Source organism: Protopterus annectens, chromosome 3.part0 (genome assembly GCF_019279795.1).
Source record: "Protopterus annectens isolate FY-2018-M chromosome 3.part0, PAN1.0, whole genome shotgun sequence".
Classification (NCBI taxonomy): Eukaryota; Metazoa; Chordata; order Ceratodontiformes; family Protopteridae; genus Protopterus; species Protopterus annectens.
Window position 1 is genome coordinate 1,524,503,846 of NC_056731.1, and position 18,175 is coordinate 1,524,522,020.

An 18,175-nucleotide genomic window follows, 5' to 3' on the forward strand; every position below is an offset into this window, starting at 1 on the left:
CCTCTGTCCAGCAGTGACACAGAGATGATTCCCGGGATAAACCTACGATCTCCCATCCACAGGTCAAGATTTCTCTTGAACAGAGCCAGCGAGGTGCTCTGCCTCACATGGACCGGGATTTTATTCCACAGCATAGGGAGTCTCTGAGTGATAAATCTATCCCTCCAGCATGTCCTACTTATATCCGTGCTAAGGTTTAAGTTGCTTGCTCTAGTGGTTTTGGTGGATTTGGATTTTTTGAGGTGGAGCATGTCCATTAATTCCGGGTTGGACATGGCCTTGTATGTCAGGCACATGTCACCTCTGAGCAGACGGTATGCAACTGAATAGAGCTGGAGTTTCTTCAATCTGGCAGCATATGACAGATTTTGGAGTCCCTTTATCCTTTTGGTGAGGAACTTTTGGGGTCTCTCCAATTGCTGCAGATGTCGGGTGAGATGCATCCCGAATGGGGCATTGTACTCGATCATTGGTCTGATAAGTGAAGAGTACAGGCGAACAATGACCTCACTAGATCTGGATGTGAATCCCTTCATGATCAGGTGGGCAATGTAGAAGGTCTTTCTAACCACTTTAGCAACGTGAGTGTCAAAAGAAAGGCCACTGTCAACCTGGGTCCCCAGGTCCCTGATAACCTCTTCTGTGCTTAGTGGATTGCCACCTATATGGTAGCTTGGGGTTACCTTGTTTTTCCCAAAGGGTATGACTATACATTTTTTTGGCGTTTAACTTCAGGCTATGGCTCTGGCACCAGCTATCTGTTTCCGTGAGTCCCTTCTGAAGGATATCCCTGTCCGATGCACTTTCCACTATGGCGCCCAGTTTGCAGTCGTCAGCAAACTTTGTCAGCCAAAGTCCTCCCATGTTGGCCTGTACTTCTGAGAAGTAGATGTAGATGCCGAACAATAGGGGGCCAAGGACCGAGCCCTGTGGGACACCACTTGTGACCGGCTTGGAGTCTGACATAGCGCCAGCAACTCTAACCCTGTGGGTTCTGTCCTTAAGCCAGTTTGCAACTCATCTTGTGACATATGGGTTTACATTTAAGCTGGTACGTTTTTCTACAATACCCGAGTGGGGTATTGTGTCGAAAGCCTTTGCAAGGTCAAGGTAGGCTGTATGGACTGCCTTTCCCTCATCAATGGCCTTGGTGACTGTTTCGAAGAAGTCGACCAAGTTCAAAAGGGATGATCTGCCCTTGACGAAGCCAAACTGGGTCGGGTCCAATGTCTGCAAGTCCCCTATATCTTTGTTTATGAGCTCCATTATGATCCTCTCCATAGCTTTGCAGACTAGACTTGTTAAGCTTATGGGGCGGTAATTACCAGGGTCTGTAGAGGCACCGCCTTTGTGGAGTGGGACCACAGTTGCCGTACGCCACTCCTTGGGCACGTATCCTGTGGTAAGGCTGAGATTAAACAGCTGCCTTATGTGCGGCTTTAATTCCTCATTTAGCTCGTGTAGCACACAGCCGGGGACACCATCCGGTCCCATTGATGCTGTGTTTTTAGCTTTAGAGAGAGCAGCTTTCACCTGCGCATTTGAGATGTCTGGGAGGCTACACTCCGCTGGGATAGTTATCTCTCCTTTAGGGAGGGGGGTGAAGTTTGCACTGAACCTGTCTGCCAGTATGTTGGCAATGTCTGTGGGTTCAGTGATTTTTGTATCATTTTGGACTAATTCTGAGCATATCTGGGAGTTTCCACCCAGGTTCCTAACATAGCTGAAAAGGGCCTTATGATTGTCCTTTGAATCCATGGCAATTTTTCTCTCAAAATTGGCCTTAGTTGATTTTATGACTGCTTGTATTTTTTTACTAATAATGATCAGGGGTGACTTCCCTTTTATGGATTTTGTTCTATCATGTAACAGCTTTCTCCTCTTATTGTAAAGTTTGTTAATGGCTGGGGTCCACCAGACTGGACGTTTGCCCTTTGTGGAAAGAGTCTTGGTTTTATTTGGGATTGCCTGATCCATGCAGTCCTGGAGGTGTTCATAGAAGGCATTTGTAAGGGCTTCCGCAGCTTGGGTTGTGGTTTCCACTGGCTCAGGGGCCTTGAAGGATACCACACCAGTCTTGAGTAGTGTGAAGTTTGCTTTAGAGAAGTTCTTCACTGTGGTCTTTTTTGTTTGGGGTGTGGGCTGGATGTGGATTTCCAGTGAGATTAGTTTATGATCAGATCTCACCAATGAGGGATATACTTCCAGTGTGGAGCATTTTGTCCCCATGTTTGTGATAATGAGATCTAGTATATTTTCTCCTCTCGTGGGAACAGTGACTAGCTGTTCCATGGCATTTGAATTTATGAACTCCAGGAACCGTTGGGCTAGAAAGTTAGGGCTTGAGTAATGTTCCCAGTCTATATTCGGGTAGTTGAAGTCACCCAATATGATGGTGTTTGGAGATACATTTATACCCTCCAGTGTCTTCAGGAAGGCTGTGTGGGGTTCCTGAGTTTGAGAGGGTGGCCTGTAGCAACGCCCTGGAACAGCTGGTCATCACTCCCACAAGAGGTGACAACATACCGGACCTGGTCATCACCAACATGGGGAACCTATGTTCCACACCTGAGGTAAACTCGTCATTGGTAAGATCAGATCACAAACTAATCACACTGGACATCCACATCCCGACCCCTCCCCCCACAGTCAAGGAAATCAAGGTAAAAAAACTTCTCTAAAGCCAACTTCACACTCCTCAAGACCAAGGTGGAAAGTTTCAAAGCTCCCAATCAAATGAAAAATGATGACCCATCGGCAGAATCCTTGTGCATTCTATGAACACCTTCAAGAATGCATGGACCGAGCCATCCCAAGTAAAACCAAGACCAACTCCTCAAAAAAGAGGAAGCCAATCTGGTGGACCCCGGCCATAAGTAGACTTTACAACAGAAGGAGGAAACTCCTGCAAGATAGAACAAAATCCCAAAATAAGAAGGCATCTCTGATTAACATCAGTAAAAAACTGCGCTCCCTCATTAAATCATCCAAGGCCAACTTCGAAAGAAAAATAGCCAATGACTCTAAGGATAACCACAAGGCCTTCTTTAACTATGTCAAGAGTCTACGGGCAAACTCTCAGATATGCTCTGAGCTAGTGCATAATGGCCCTAAATACACTGAACCAACCGACATTGCCAACATCCTGGCTGACAAGTTCAGTGCAAACTTCACCCCCCCCCTCTCCACCAAAGGGGCTAGCACCCATCCCAGTAGAATATGACGCTCCAGATATCTCAGACACACAAGTAAAGGCAGCCCTTGCAAAGGCCAAAAACACAGCATCAATGCGACCAGATGGTATCCCAGGTTGTGTCTTACACTAGCTTCAAAATGAACTAACCCCCCCCCATCTCAAAACACTATTCAAACTCAGCCTCTCTACAGGCTATGTACCCATAGAATGGTGTACAGCAACAGTCGTATCACTCCACAAAGGAGGTGCCACAACTGACCCTGGGAACTATTGCCCTATAAGCTTGACTAGCTTGGTCTGCAAAGCCATGGAACGCATTGTCATGGAGCTGAATAACAGGGACATTGGGAACCTCCAGACACTGGACCCCACCCAGTTCGGCTTTGTTAAAGGCAGATCTTGCCTCCTGAACTTGGTCGACTTCTTCGAAACAGTCACCAAGGCCATAGATAAAGGGAAGGTGGTCCACACAGCATATCTGGACCTCGCTAAGGCATTCAACACCATCCCACACTCAGGGATCATAGACAAACTCACCAGCTTAAATATCAACCCCCATGTCACGAGATGGGTTGCCAATTGGCTCTCAGACAGAACCCACACGGTAAGAGTGGCAGGCGCCATGTCTGACTCTAAACCAGTCACAAGCAGAGTCCCACAGGGGTCATTCCTGGGACCCCTCCTGTTCGGTATATATTTCTCCGAAGTACAGGCAAATGCGGAGGGACTGTGGCTAACCAAGTTTGCAGATGACTGTAAATTGGGTGCAGTAATTGACTCTCCAGCTGACACAGACATCCTGCAAAAGGGTCGCTCAGAGACGAACACCTGGTGTCAAAGTCACAGCCTCAAGCTAAATGCCAAAAAATGCATAGTAATCCCATTTGGGAAAAACAAAGTACCTACAAACTACCACATAGATGGGAATCCACTAAGTACAGAAGAAGTAATTAGAGACCTGGGGACCCAAAGTAGATAGCATGCTCTCCTTTGAGAACTACATAGCCAAAACGGTCAGGAAATCCTTCTATGTGGCACACCTGATCACAAAGGGTTTCTCATCCAGATCCAAGGAGGTGATTGTGCCCCTTTACTCCTCACTCATTAGGCCCATAATAGAGTACAATGCCCAATTTGGGATATACCTCATTAGACACCTGCAACAACTAGAAAGACCACAGAAGTACCTCACTAAGAGAATTAAGGGCCTTAAACAATTACCCTATGAAGCATGACTAAAAAAGCTCCAGCTCTTCTCAGTCACTTACTGTCTGCTCAGAGGTGACCTATGCCTGACCTATAGGGCCATGTCAAACCCTGAACTAATGGACATGCCTCACCTTAAAAAAACGAGATCCCTCAGAACCACTCGTTCTACCGACTTGAACCTATGCACAACAATAAACAGGACATACTGGAGGGATAGATTCCTGTCCCAGTGACTGCCCTCACTCTGGAATAGAATCCCAATCCATATTCGACAGAGCTCCTCTCTGACCCTCTTCAAGAGAAATCTTGATGAGTGGATGGGTAATCGTAAGTTCTACCCTGGGATCACTTCAGGAGCCCTGTTAGACAGAGGCCCAGGTTACTAATCTAATGGGGAGGTGAAAGCCATCACTCTGTGGCTAGGCTTATCAATGCCCCTGGGCAGATAGCCTAGTACTTACCTATGAACCCAAGATGTCCTTCTCTTCACTGTTGCAGTTTTCTGTCTCTCCCTCCATCCCCCTCTTTCCTAGCCTCTGTGCTTTTGTGCTTGCTTCCACATTCCTTCAGTCTTTTTTCCTTCTGGATGTACATGTTCTGTTTTGTCCCTGTGGATATTCTTTTCCTCCTGTGGCAAATCAGTTTTGAGTGTTTGCATCCATATGTCACTTTTATTCCCTACACCTTATGCAGGGAGCATATGTGTGATGCACGGCGTTTATAAAATGTAAAGGCATTGGTATACTGGGTGGATGTTGGGCTATCCTTGGCAGGAGATCCCTTCTGTAAAGAATACTGTAACTATGCAGAGAAGGACATCTACTGTTATGGTAAAATTTTACACAACTGTATTTTCTTGAAAAATTGACCTCATCTCCTTTAGAACCTGCCTTTCAGGCTGATTTGTCGTTCATCACTTGGTAAACTGTTTTGCTTATTGCTCTGACATCTGTTAGGCAAAACTCATAGATGCAAGTTCTCATGATCTTCCAACCTTATCTAATTTAACATAAGGACAGGGTTGTTTTATGCACTAATCCTTATTTCATGCCAAAAGCAGTTTCTGAGTTTACCCTGAATCAAGCCGTCAAGCTCGTGTTTTTTTTTTCCTCAGAACCTAAAAACAAGGGAAAGAAGATTCTGCATACCTTAGATGTGCACAGGCAGCTCTAGTAGTACCTTGTCAGAACTAAGCCCTTCGGAAAGGCTGAACAGCTGTTTATTTCCTATTCTTGAGCTAAGAAGGGTCATCTTATATCCCTGAATGTGAACAAGTACCTTTTCATTCCTTATACCTCCGTACTCTCCATTCTTCACCTACTTCCTTACTGCTACATAATTCTCTTTGCTGAATTTCTCTCTAAATATACCGTAAGCCTGTTTTCCCACACTTCATACTGCAATTCCTGTTTGTATTAGATTAACTTAGCTTTAATTTCACTACAAACTAAAATTTCTCTAAATATTAATGTGATTGTCATATACCTTGTATTGATTCTTAACCAGTGTTTTGTATTACGTCTAATTTGTTTTAATTATTTAAACTGCATATGTTTTTGTTTTATTTTTGATGATTGTAAAATTGTTTTTCTTAAAATTTTTCGGAATACTTTGGAGCTTTTCTCCCCGGGCCTCTGCTGAAAATGGGCTTCTACCCAGTTGGACTTTCCCAGTAATCAAATGTTAATAAATTCTGCCTCAAAACAAACAATTGCTCATTGATTGTGTTCTACTGTTGTTTTTGTTACATGCACCGTGGTAAATCTGTTCAAGTCAGGGTTAACAGCCTTATCCTCTTTGCTAGCATCTTGGAAAGGAAGTAGAAGAGCACCCTATAAGTAGCAACCTGGTCCTTTCTTCATACCTTTATAAAGCTCTACAAACTGGACTCTTTCTCCAGCACAGCCTTTGCAGAGACCATTCTCCAGGGGCTCCTGGATCCTTATCCTTCTTCCTTTCGGGTAGAGTGAGCTTTGGGAATCTTGTCATATGTCACTGAGACAGGGTGAGTAGTGAACATAGTATAGTTGCACAAGTCCTACCTGTAACAGTTGTTCGAGTTTCACACTGCTTCAGTGGCAGCACCCATACACCGTTCCCCTTATTGAGTATATAGTTTGATGTTATCCATCCTTGTGTTGTTGGTTGGCTTTGTTTATTTGTGTTGATGTTTTGTGGCTGCAAATTGGTTGTTTTCAGACAATTTTTGCCTCTGGTCCTTTTTGGTTCTCTCTACTGAACAATAACTTATTCGAGCCTAAAATGCCTTTTTTTTGTATATTTCCAGTTCACCCCCATAGCTTCTTACGGCACCCACATCTTTTTTGGGTCTGACTTCTTTAAGAAACTTACCAACTCGTAATAGGCAGTATTAGAAAGTGCAAGAAGTTTTTAAAAAAAGGACACTAAAGCTGTTAATCTAAGATGTGCTGTAATAGAGAAATTATTCAATATTTGTCATGTATTATACATTTTCTCTTATTCATGTTCATATTTTCATAGCTGAGAGCCTGACTTGTTATTGAGAGGTATAGTGTGAAGCACCAGTGTGGAAAACAGGAAAATTCAATGCCAATGTCCATTTATAGGATATATCTGGGAGATTGCTAGTTGTTTGTTAGTAATTATGAAAATAAGCAATATTTCCATATGTATTTAATATTTCAAAAAACAAATTACTTAAACTATTGCATGACATCAGGTAAAACCTTAGGTGTTCTTGAAGAAAACTGTCTTTGATATTTGCACATCTTCAGAGTTATTTGGTGTTATTTATATTGCTAATTAGTGAATTACCTATATATTTTCATATTGTTGTAAATATTTCAAACATGCACTCATAGAGGAATTTCTTGTTGTCATGTGAAAGCTTATGTCTAGTTAAGAAAAATGTCCTAATGATATATGTCTAGCTTGCACAGCTTCCATGATATGAGAATTTGTTGGTGAAATTGTAGGCTGCTAGAAATGTGATATTCCTCACCACATAGGTGTTAAAAGCTTGAATAACTGACTTTCTGTGACAGAGTTTAGGCTTTTGTTGATGGGTGGTGCTTAGCCAATCCCTTGTCACATAGAGTCAGAGGAGGGGATTCTGAGCTCTGGTTGGCTGCCAGTGCGCATGAGTTTGTTTAGGCACAGAACACATATGTCACTGAAGCAGTGTGAAATTTGAATATGTACTGTTACAGGTAAGTAGGACATGTGTACTTTGTAGCTGTGAGGGTGTTTTTTTTAACCACACCTCTGGGCTGGAAGAAATGCAGTGTACATCACCGTGGAGGCACAAGAGTAGATTTCCCATGTGAATATATGCTTTCTTACTCCTAGTAAAAAGTCTAATACAGCAGTGGTTTGGTGAGCAGAAAACCAACCCTCAAGCTATGGTTTGCACCTTAGTCCTTTCTTGTAGGGATCATGGCATTCTACATTCTGTTTTTGGCCTTCCCCTTCAGGATTGGCATGCCTATCCTATCCTGCCAGCCTCATCAGTCTCCTGAGCTGCTACTTAAACTTTGGTCACCAGGATCATAGTCAGGACTTTATCCCTGTATGCTGCTGGAGCTGGTGAAGTCACTAGTGAGAATGATCTCATAATAGTTAAGATTTTAGTTCAGTGTTTAGCTTTTTTTTTCTTTCTTCTTTAAAGTTTGATTAATATTTTTTTTTTTTTTAATTTCTTTTAAGGTCGTTAAACTTGCACATTGTCCAACTTTGCTAACACGAGATGGAGACAGAATTCGAAGTAATGGCAAGTTTGGAGGCCTTCAAAACAAGGCACCTCCACTGGATAAACTGCGAGGAATGGTATTTGGAGCCCCTTTGCCAAAAGCATACCATACTTTGGGATTACAGATAGGTGGGTGCTACATATAATATCACACAAAGGTACAGATGGTGTTTGCAGTATTTTTTTTTAGTTGGGCAAGTGTGCATGGTTTGTTTATTTATATTCGCAGCTACCTTTGTCCTTAACTGTTTTAAATTTGCTGTATAATTCATGCTTGCCTAAATATACATATTTGTTCTTTATGCATACTGTTTACTTATCCTATGCAAACTGCCACTTGTGGTGCATTTGCTTTAACAATGTGTTCTTACAAGCTAGTAAAAATAAGAAAAAAGTTAAAGTTTTAGACATGTAACCAAACACACTGCAGTACCTGAGCAAACAAAATATCAGCAATTAATTCAGAATGTGCACCGCACCTCAGAATTGCTGGTAGCATCACGGTCACCTCTTCACTGGAATGCGAAGACTCAAAGTAGCTGATGCTGTGGAGGTGTTTGTAGATTGCACTACCCTGTAAAATGTATTTTAATGAGTTGAAGTTTCCTCTGTAATAGATCTCAGTCGAGGCAGATCTATGTCTTATGCAGAATCTGTCCCAGTGTTGCAGTAACCTCCTCAGCAGCTGCTGTTTCTCTACCTTTGACTCATCTTATCACTCTGATCTCTGCTTTGTTGAAACTCATTTGATAACTTGCATTATGGCATATTGTCCCGAGGGCTGATGTTCATTGTGCATACAGCTGCAGTCATAACAGGTGGGTTCTCCTGCCATCATGCGGGTCCTCGGTCGGCCGAATTCCAAAGGCTAGGTCCGGTGTCGGTTGTCGTCGCTTCTTCCCTGACATCAGTGCGACAGGGGTTTAAAAGAACCATCCAATGCCATTTTCTTCAGTCTTTCTTGCCGCACGGTGCCCGAAGCAGAAGCAGTTTGCAAGTGCCGGTCGGCCAGCTCCTGAAATTACGAAAATTTTGCAATCGAAGTCTTCTTGAAAGCTAAGTACCCCGTTGGGGAAACGTTTCTTGCCTCAGACAGATGTCAGACAAAGTTAATAATTGTATTTCATGTGGGAAGCAAATACCACATAAGGATTTCCATTCCCTCTGTATTCCTTGTTTAGGCCCAGACCACGACGTCTTGGTCTGTCGCTTTTGTGCTACATTCAACAAACGCACCATTAAGCGTCGGGCGGAGTTCGCCCAGCATTATTTTGGCTAAAAATTTAACTATATTATGTCGTCGGATACTCCGACTCCAGTTTTGTCTAAAAAGCGCAAAGATAAGGGCCGACACACGAGGTCCGCGGCCTCTACCAACACCACGCCAAAGCCGACTACAGGTGGTCCGGTTCTCAGCGAGGCGCCTACGCAGCCCCTGACTACCGACGGCACTTCATTGGTGGTGTCTCCTGTGCCGGAGGTCGCAGGCTCCTCGGCCCACACCCCGACTACAGATACCGAAGCCACTCTTGGCGGTGAATCTCAAAATGTGGACAGGTCTACCTCCTCTCAAGGTGTCTTCAGACCTTCCTCTTCTTTTTCCATCAAGGCTTTCACTAAGTGTAAAGCAGCCATGCATTCTAAGAGACAAGCTACGCAGGGCCCATCTCCAGGCCCCATGCCTAAAAAACAGATGCTTAAAATGGCTGAGGATTTAATTACTCTTATCAGGTGTTCTCAACCCCCCCCCCGGACAAAAGGCCCAGAGTGGAGGAAGAATCCCCCTCCTCTGATCAGGGCTCCATTATATCAGAGCACTCTGATGAACAGGAACATTCTTACTCCCCTTTTGAAGACTCTGATGCAGAGGAGTCCATTCCCTCTGTATCCCCCCCAGAGGATTACTCATTTGGGGAAACTGCATACCTTAAGGGAACACTTCCACTGGGAAGGCCAAGATTATTCAGATTCCAAGAAAAGGCTTAGGGAATTTCTCTTGCTACCCCAGCACAGGCCTCTGGCTATACCTCCTGTCTTGGACATACTAGATGATGTGTACTCCGAGGCCTGCTTTAACCCGGATTCTCTACCTCCAGCCCCAGTCAAGCCTGACAGGTACTACAGGGTTCCTGACTCACACCAATTTCTATACAAAAGCCATGCTGCTGACCCAAAAACTATCTCACAGGGCCCCAAGGGAATTAAGGCCTCCACTGCTAAAAATCCATTACCTTCTGAGAGAGATTCCAGATCCTTAGAAAGGTGCAGAAAAAAGGTATGTACCTCGGCCACCTTAACCATGAGGGCATTAAACTGTCAGTTCCATATGCTAAAGTACCAACAGTTTCTGTTATCACAATTGAGAAGTAAAATGTCACAACCTGAACAACCAGACTTGAAGGAGTTGCAGGATTTGATGCATAGTGCAGAACAAGTGGGTAAACATACCTTGCAATGTGGTTTTGATGCTCTAGAGGCCTCATGTAGAGCTGCTGTTACAGGATCAGTCATACGTAGACATGCCTGGCTCAAGGAACAAACCTTACCAGATCATGTCAAAGCTAAATTACTAGATGCCCCTCTACGAAAGGATGTATTATTTGGTGCTAATGCTGAGGAGGTATTGAGGAAAATGGAGGAAAAGGCTAAATCAATGCAAACAGTGAAAGATTTTCTACAGGTACAACCCCCACGTTTCAGTAGAAATTGGCCTTCCAATAATTGGTCCTTTCCAGCCACGGACAGACCCCAAAGAGGTAGATACAGGCGCCCGAGGGGCAGAGGGCAATCCCAAGGATCGTTTAGAGGCAGACAATGGCAAGCTCCTACACAAAGAGGTGGTGAGGATAACTCGCAACCATTCAGAAAGCAAGCCCAATGACTTTCCCCTTTGCATGCCAAGCAAGACTCAAATGGCAGCACTCTTAGGCGGAAAACTGGCATTATTTTCAAAAAATTGGCATATTGTCACAAAAGACTAATGGATCCTGGACATTATAAACAGAGGCTACAGATTCCATTTTCACACCCTTCCAAATATGAGAGGCATGCCAAACCTGCCACACAATCAAAGGGCAGAGGCACAAAGACAAATTTCAGATCTCATAGACATAAAAGCTATTCAAGAGGTACCTACGCACGAACAAGGTCAAAGTTTTTATTCCAGACTATTCCTGGTACCAAGGAAGGGAAAGATTGGAGACCTATTTTGGACCTATCCATCCTAAACACATTTCTACTCATACCAAAATTCAAGATGCTCACTCTACAGCAGCTTCTTCCCATGCTGGGAAAGGAGTCTTGGCTGGTAACATTGGACCTCAAGGAGGCATACCTGCATGTTCCAATCAGACAAAATTGCAGAAGATACCTCAGATTTCTTGCAGGTTCAACCCATTATCAATTCTCTGCATTGCCCTTTGGCTTATCTACTGCGCCCAGAGTATTCACGAAATGCCTGGCATCAGTAATTGCCTACTGCAGACTTCAAGGGATACAAATATACCCCTATTTGGATGACTGCCTGATCCAAGCGGACAGCAAGCACATTCTTCTGAATCATCTGGCTTATGTAATAATGTTGAATTCTCTGGGATACACAGTCAACAAAAAGAAATCAAAGCTAATACCCTCTCTGAAAATAATTTTCCTGGGTGCCAACTTGGACACAAACACCCAGATGGCCTACCTCACGCCAGAGAAGCAGGGGCAACTAACTCAATACTTCAGAACACTAGCAAATTGCACCAGGCTGACTGCAAGGAAAATCCTGCAGGCTCTGGGATTCATGGCATCTTGCATCTTACTAATCCCATGTGCAAAGCTGCATATGAGGAAACTTCAATGGTACCTGAAAACCTATGGTCTCAACACAGCCACAGTTTGGAAACAATAATACCACTAATTCCATGTCTTCAAAAGGAATTTCTGTGGTGGGCTCAAGCATGCCAAACAAACACAGGTCTCCCATTCAGCAAGCCTCAAGCAAATCAAGTCATCACAACAGACGCCTCGGACTATGCCTGGGGGGCGCACATGACAGATTGGTGCATTCAGGGCAAATGGTCCCAAAAAGAAAAGCACCTTCACATCAATCAAAAGGAAATGCTAGCAGTAATAAATGCTATTATAGCTTTCAAAGACCTTCTGCAACCAGGTCAACTATTGATAAGGACGGACAACACCACAGTAATGTGGTACATAAACAAACAGGGAGGAACCCATTCATACCCCTATGCAGGCTGGCCATGTCACTTTGGAACATGGCCCTGGACTTACAAATCGAACTACAAGCACAGTACTTGTCAGGCAAGGAAAACACACTGGCAGACAACCTAAGCAGAAATATGACAGATCCACACAAATGGAAGTTGCATCCTCAAGTTTTTACAGAGATAATTCAAGCATGGGGAAGGCCAGACATAGATCTCTTTGCCTCCCACAAAAATCACCAATTGACAAAATTCTGCTCAAGGATTTTTCATCCAAAGGCCTGGAGAGTGGACGCTCTCTTTCAGTTGGACATCAATGACAGTTTATGCCTTCCCACCTCTTCCTCTGCTGCCCAAAGTTCTATTAAAAACCAGAGCAGACAGACCAAAGATGATTCTCATTGCTCCAGACTGGCCAAGACAACACTGGTACCCACTCCAGAGGAGCCTGACACATTCCCCACCATGGACCCTGCCTCTAATGCCTCTTCTTCTGACTCAGCACAGCTTCAAAACTCTTCACAGTCAGCTACAAACACTCAATCTAGCCGCATGGAAGATTCCTTTGCATCACAACAGACCCTACTCTGCAAGGAGGTGCAGGATGTCATTTTGGAGGCCAGAAGGCCGTCTACTAGAAAAGCTTACTCCGCAAAATGGAAACAGTTTTGTGTCTGGAATGAGAAAAAGGGCCAGGATCCTGGAAAACTGAATTTACCTCAAATATTACAGTATCTAGCTGAGCTGCTAAGCAGTGGGCTTTCATTCTCCTCCATCAAAATCCATGCCTCAGCCATTTTTGCAGAATACAACACTGATCCACCCTTATTCTCTCACCCCCTCTTAAGACAGTTCCTCAGAGGGGCTAAGAATCTAAAACCCCCAAGGAAACAACCAATACCTGCTTGGGATCTCAATTTCATTCTAGAAAAGCTGACCTTGCCTCCTTTTGAGCCAGTTGCCTCATCAGATTTGCAATATTTGTCCTGGAAAACAGCTTTCCTTCTGGCTATTACCTCATCTCATAGGGTATCGGAACTATAAGCTTTCATGGCTGTGCAGCCTTTTATCATCTTCCATCAGGACAGAGTTTCCTTACGAACCAACCCGTCCTTTATGCCAAAAGTGGTATCCAGGGTAGCTTTGAATCAGGCTATACACTTACCTACCTTTTATCCTAATCCTCAAAACAAAGGGGAGAGATTACTACATTCCTTGGACATCCACAGACAACTGCGTTATTATTTGGACAGAACAAAGCCTTTCAGAAAATCAGAACAGCTCTTTGTGTCCTATGCTATAGGAGCTCAAGGAAAGCCAATTTCCAAACAGATAATCTCAAAATGGATAGCCCACTGCATACGCTTTTGCTATTCTTTTCATGGCAAAACTGTACCTACAGGCATCAGATCTCACTCCACAAGGGCCACGGCTACCTCTGCAGCTTTTCTCAGAGGAGTTCCTACCAAAGTAATTTTGGAAGCAGCCACTTGGAGTTCTGTGCATACCTTCTCCAAGCACTACCACCTTCCATTATACTCCAAATCTAGAGCGGGCTTTGCCACTGCAGTCTTGCAGGGCATTCTGGCTCCTCCTAGTTCCACCTAGTGCCTACCACCCCTTTCTTAGCTTTGGGATTCTACCCATTTGTTATGACTGCAGCTGTATGCACGATGAACATAGTACAGTTTTGTACCTACCATAAATGTAGATGTTCGAGTGCTAATACAGCTGCAGTCCAGGTTTCCCTCCCTCCTTCTCCTCTTGGGACAGGCCTATTGGCTAACACCTCCTCATGCAACCTGATTGGGGTATTCATTCTTGATGTATTTGCTTGCACTACTGTATTTTGATTATATGGCATTGCTTTATTACACAAATTTATGTATTGCCTTCCTTCTGGGGGCACCTGACATCTGGGGCAAGAAAAACTGAAGAAAATGGCGTCGGCTGGTTCTTTTATACCCCTGTCGCACTGACGTCAGGGAAGAAGCGACGACAACCGACGCCAGACCTAGACTTTGGAATTCGGCCGACCGAGGACCCGCCTGACGGCAGGAGAACCCATCTGTTATGACTGCAGCTGTATTAGCACTCGAACATCTACATTTATGGTAGGTACAAAACTGTACTTTTTCTGAGACCTTAACAACCCATTCTTTGTAATGTTGTTCTGTTAAGCCCAACTTCAGACATATGATTTACCCCCAACTTATAGCCTTATCCTGTTCTTCCTGTGCCATTTCGCTTCAACTTCAGCCATCCTACTTAACTACATTTGAGTGCATTCAGGCCATAACCCCTGTTTCTGTCTTGCAGTTTGATCCCAACCAACTGTTCTCTTTATGCCCTAACCTCTGTTCTCTTTACAGTTTTGATGGTTCTTAACAGTCTGATATAATACATTCCTCAGTGTAGCAGCTAGACATGGGTGTCATACTACACTTGTTCAAATTCCATCTACTTCTGTGGTGTTTAATTTCCCAGCTGTCCATCTTTGTATTGTTTTGGCCTTCACTTTCCAGCAGTGCACATTACTCACCTTAAGGGTGTCTGATCTCCCCATGACCTCTTCCATCTCTGTTCTTAAAATCATCATACGAAGCTTGTATGTTTTCACTGGGTTCTTCCCACAAGAATTCTTTTGTTTATAGTAAATCTGAGGTACTGTCTCTGTCTTTTCCATCTTGTAAGTCACCTCATATCTCTCTGGAGACGAGCCTTTCCATTTGTGGTTTGTATACTAGTCTTCATATTGTTTGTGTACATGTTGATCTTGCTTTACAAGTTTGCGTACACGTTGAAATTGCTTTACCAGTGCAGTACAGAATCTGGTAAACCGCACAGAACAATGCAGCAGTTCATATATAATCGACATTCAGGAGTTCTGCCAAGCTCTTTTCCATAACCTTTTCTTGAATGGAAATGAGAGTAATAGGCCTGTAGCTGCATATTTTTTAATCTACCTTTGAGCAAAGGAGCGATAACTGTTAGCATCAAGTCCTGTTATACCACTCCATTTGATAATGAGAGTCCATGCTTTTCTGCCTGTGGTTAAGCAAGAATCAATAACAGTTATATCAGCACTTGGGTGGAGGTGGGGCAGTTTATCTGAATTTGGTGACTTATTTTATTTTTGTTTAGTAATTGTCTGTTTATTTCCGTCCATATATGTACTTGCTTGCACTTTTATCATCTTATTTGTAAGACTTCTGACTTAAGAAGGTGTCCATTGATGCTCATAACCCTGGCAACAAAATTACAGACCTACATAACTGGATGTCATAATACTTCCGCAAATATTTTTGCAGTTTCAGAGACCTGGCTAAACTGTCACAGCAAGAAAATAGACATACTGTCACTGGTTATAATATAGTTTGCAGTAAGCACACATGCAAACATACAATGAGGCCAAGCTGTCAGGTATTTTAACATAATTGAACAGTTCACCCCATAAAAATGTACCAAATAAACAAAAACAAAAGCACGTTGACCACTACAGTAATAAGTAGCCGTTTTACATCTGTCTGTATACCAGATGGTGCAGATAAGTCCACAGCAGTGTGTTTTCTGTCATGGATTACTTCAAACATGCCTAAAAACACACAAGGAGCCCAAAATATTGACTAGTCCTTAAGGGGAAATCTTCTCACCTGTTTATCATCTTGTTCAGTCCAACCCAACTAATGCATAAATGACAGCCAGAATTGATCAGTTATCTGACTCGTATAGAAATAAAGCTTGATTGCGATTCATTTCTAATAGTATGGAATCCCCAAAACATCAAGAAAAATGTCTGTAACAAACTCTGGAATAAAAGTAGATTTCATTCAAAAACTTTAATATTCGCTTTCAACCATTGTAACTTGGGCACTAAAAAAACCTATAGCTGGGTAAAGTCTTCCTCAATGTAGTACCCTCCTTCCTCCCCTGCAGAAGAAGGTCAGCCTTAAACAGCTTGTGTACAGAACAAATTCTGCATGGAAGAAATTACATCAGGACAAACCCAACAGAATGTCAGTCAGTTTTTCTAGCCATGGAACCAGGTTAAAAAAAACTCAGAAAGGCAGTTTTATTATAGCAAACCACAATAAGATGACTTTCCCAGTGACCCTTGCACAGCAGTCACCAGATTCTTAAACATAGGTTAAAAAATCATAACCCTGCTCCTTACAAATGGTTCTGTACATGGCATTGCTTGTAAAGTTCAATAAACGTCACATAAGGATGGTCAACTATCTTTCAAACTCCCAAACATCTCCTGGTCTAAGCAGCAACTTTACTCTTCATTGTGCCTTGCTGCATTAGCTGCTAACCTCTTTGAAAAACTCAAACATAATCTTGAAAGACCCTCTGTTAAATGTGGTAACCTTCCATCAGAGTAGATTTGCCTGGCAGTCACTGCTTTCACTTCCCTGTATCTGTAGGTATTAATTGATCAATCCCAGAATCCTTTGTCCCAAGACAGTGGAAATGTTCATATGTCATCCAATTTTGTAAATGTTGTATCTCCCTTGAACTAGTAAACTGCAGAGCAAGTGTCATACTAACCCCCTCACAAAAATATTAGGCAAAATGTGTCCATTTCCAGCTTCCTGACCATGTAAAACAGAAACAACTTATTTTCCACAACTCATCATGGTTTTAGACAAGGGCATAGCACAGTTACACCAGCTAAAAGGGCACAGAAGTCCAAACATAATATGACTGTCCCAGTGAGCTCCCTGCTGGTTCTTGGGTTTCAGGTAAATGTTGCTTGCTCAGTTCCCAACATTACCATGGCTGCTGTCCAGGAATGGATTTCCTTGGCCCAAGAGTTACTTCACTTCTGTTGAGCTTGCAGGCAGCAGATTAGCTTTCTTTGTATAGAGTCCCCTGCTAAGGGAAAGAGGGAATCCTCCTTAAAAAGTGAGAGGGATAAACTGCGCTTCCCAAATCACTTGCCTCTGAGGGTATATCACAGATGCTGTTTATAGCATAGCCTCTGCATCCCTGTATTGGGAAACACATTTTGTAGAATTGAAGATTAGTTCACATAGTAAGCCAAAGAGGTATCAGATGCCCAGAAAAGGTTTCTTGATTTGTTGAGCCTGGATACCTCTAAACCCGTAATAATTGCCCCAGTCCTGAGAGCTCTAGAAGATGCCTTCTTGTCTGCCTCCAAGGGACCTGGCACCCATTCCCCTGCCTCTAAAAAACCTGATAGGTTTTACAGGGTGCAGGAATTTTATAAATTGCTCCTCAAAAAAACTGAGAGAGATCCAGCAGTGTTTTCTATGGAGATATAGAAGGGTTTTTAATTGGTTTCCACTCTTGGTACTCATCCCAATGGAAAAGAAAGTAAAATTGTATCCCATTTTGGTAAGGTGATGTCCAACAGCTGCATTCACTATCAGATACATATGATTACATTTCAGATTGTTGCCCTTGACTGATGATAGTGTCTGATGCGGCTATGAGGGTGAAATTACTAGGCTTCACCCAAAATATTAGTTACATGTCAAACTACTTTATATAATGTGGCTACTGTACTGTAAATGCAGCTTCCATGCTGACAGCTATGGTATCAGTGATTAGGAGGCATGCCTGGATGAGGCACTATTCCCTGCACCCCTATTGTTGAAGTATTTAGAAAGATGGAAGAAAGATAGGAGTGCAGTCAATGAAACAAATCTTTCACTCTTCCCAAATGTGACTACTGTCACGGATAAGGAAGAGGTAAGTAAGAGAAGGGTAAAAGAAAGGCCAATACAAAAAGGAATGGCAGAGAAGCCAGAAGGGAAAGCCTGGGGCCAAGCAGTCAGGACTCCAAAGAGTGCCCCTTCCCAT

The 18,175-nt window shown here is 43.2% G+C and overlaps 1 protein-coding gene across 1 annotated transcript in view; it reads left to right on the forward strand.

Moving 5' to 3' along the window:
- Positions 1 to 18,175, forward strand: part of SMCHD1 (structural maintenance of chromosomes flexible hinge domain containing 1) — a 3,546,415-nt gene that overhangs the window by 3,377,706 nt on the left and 150,534 nt on the right. The window contains exon 45 of the mRNA XM_044065561.1: positions 8,093 to 8,264. Within this exon, the coding sequence (XP_043921496.1) occupies positions 8,093 to 8,264 (172 nt within the window). The remainder of the gene's footprint in view (positions 1 to 8,092; positions 8,265 to 18,175) is intronic.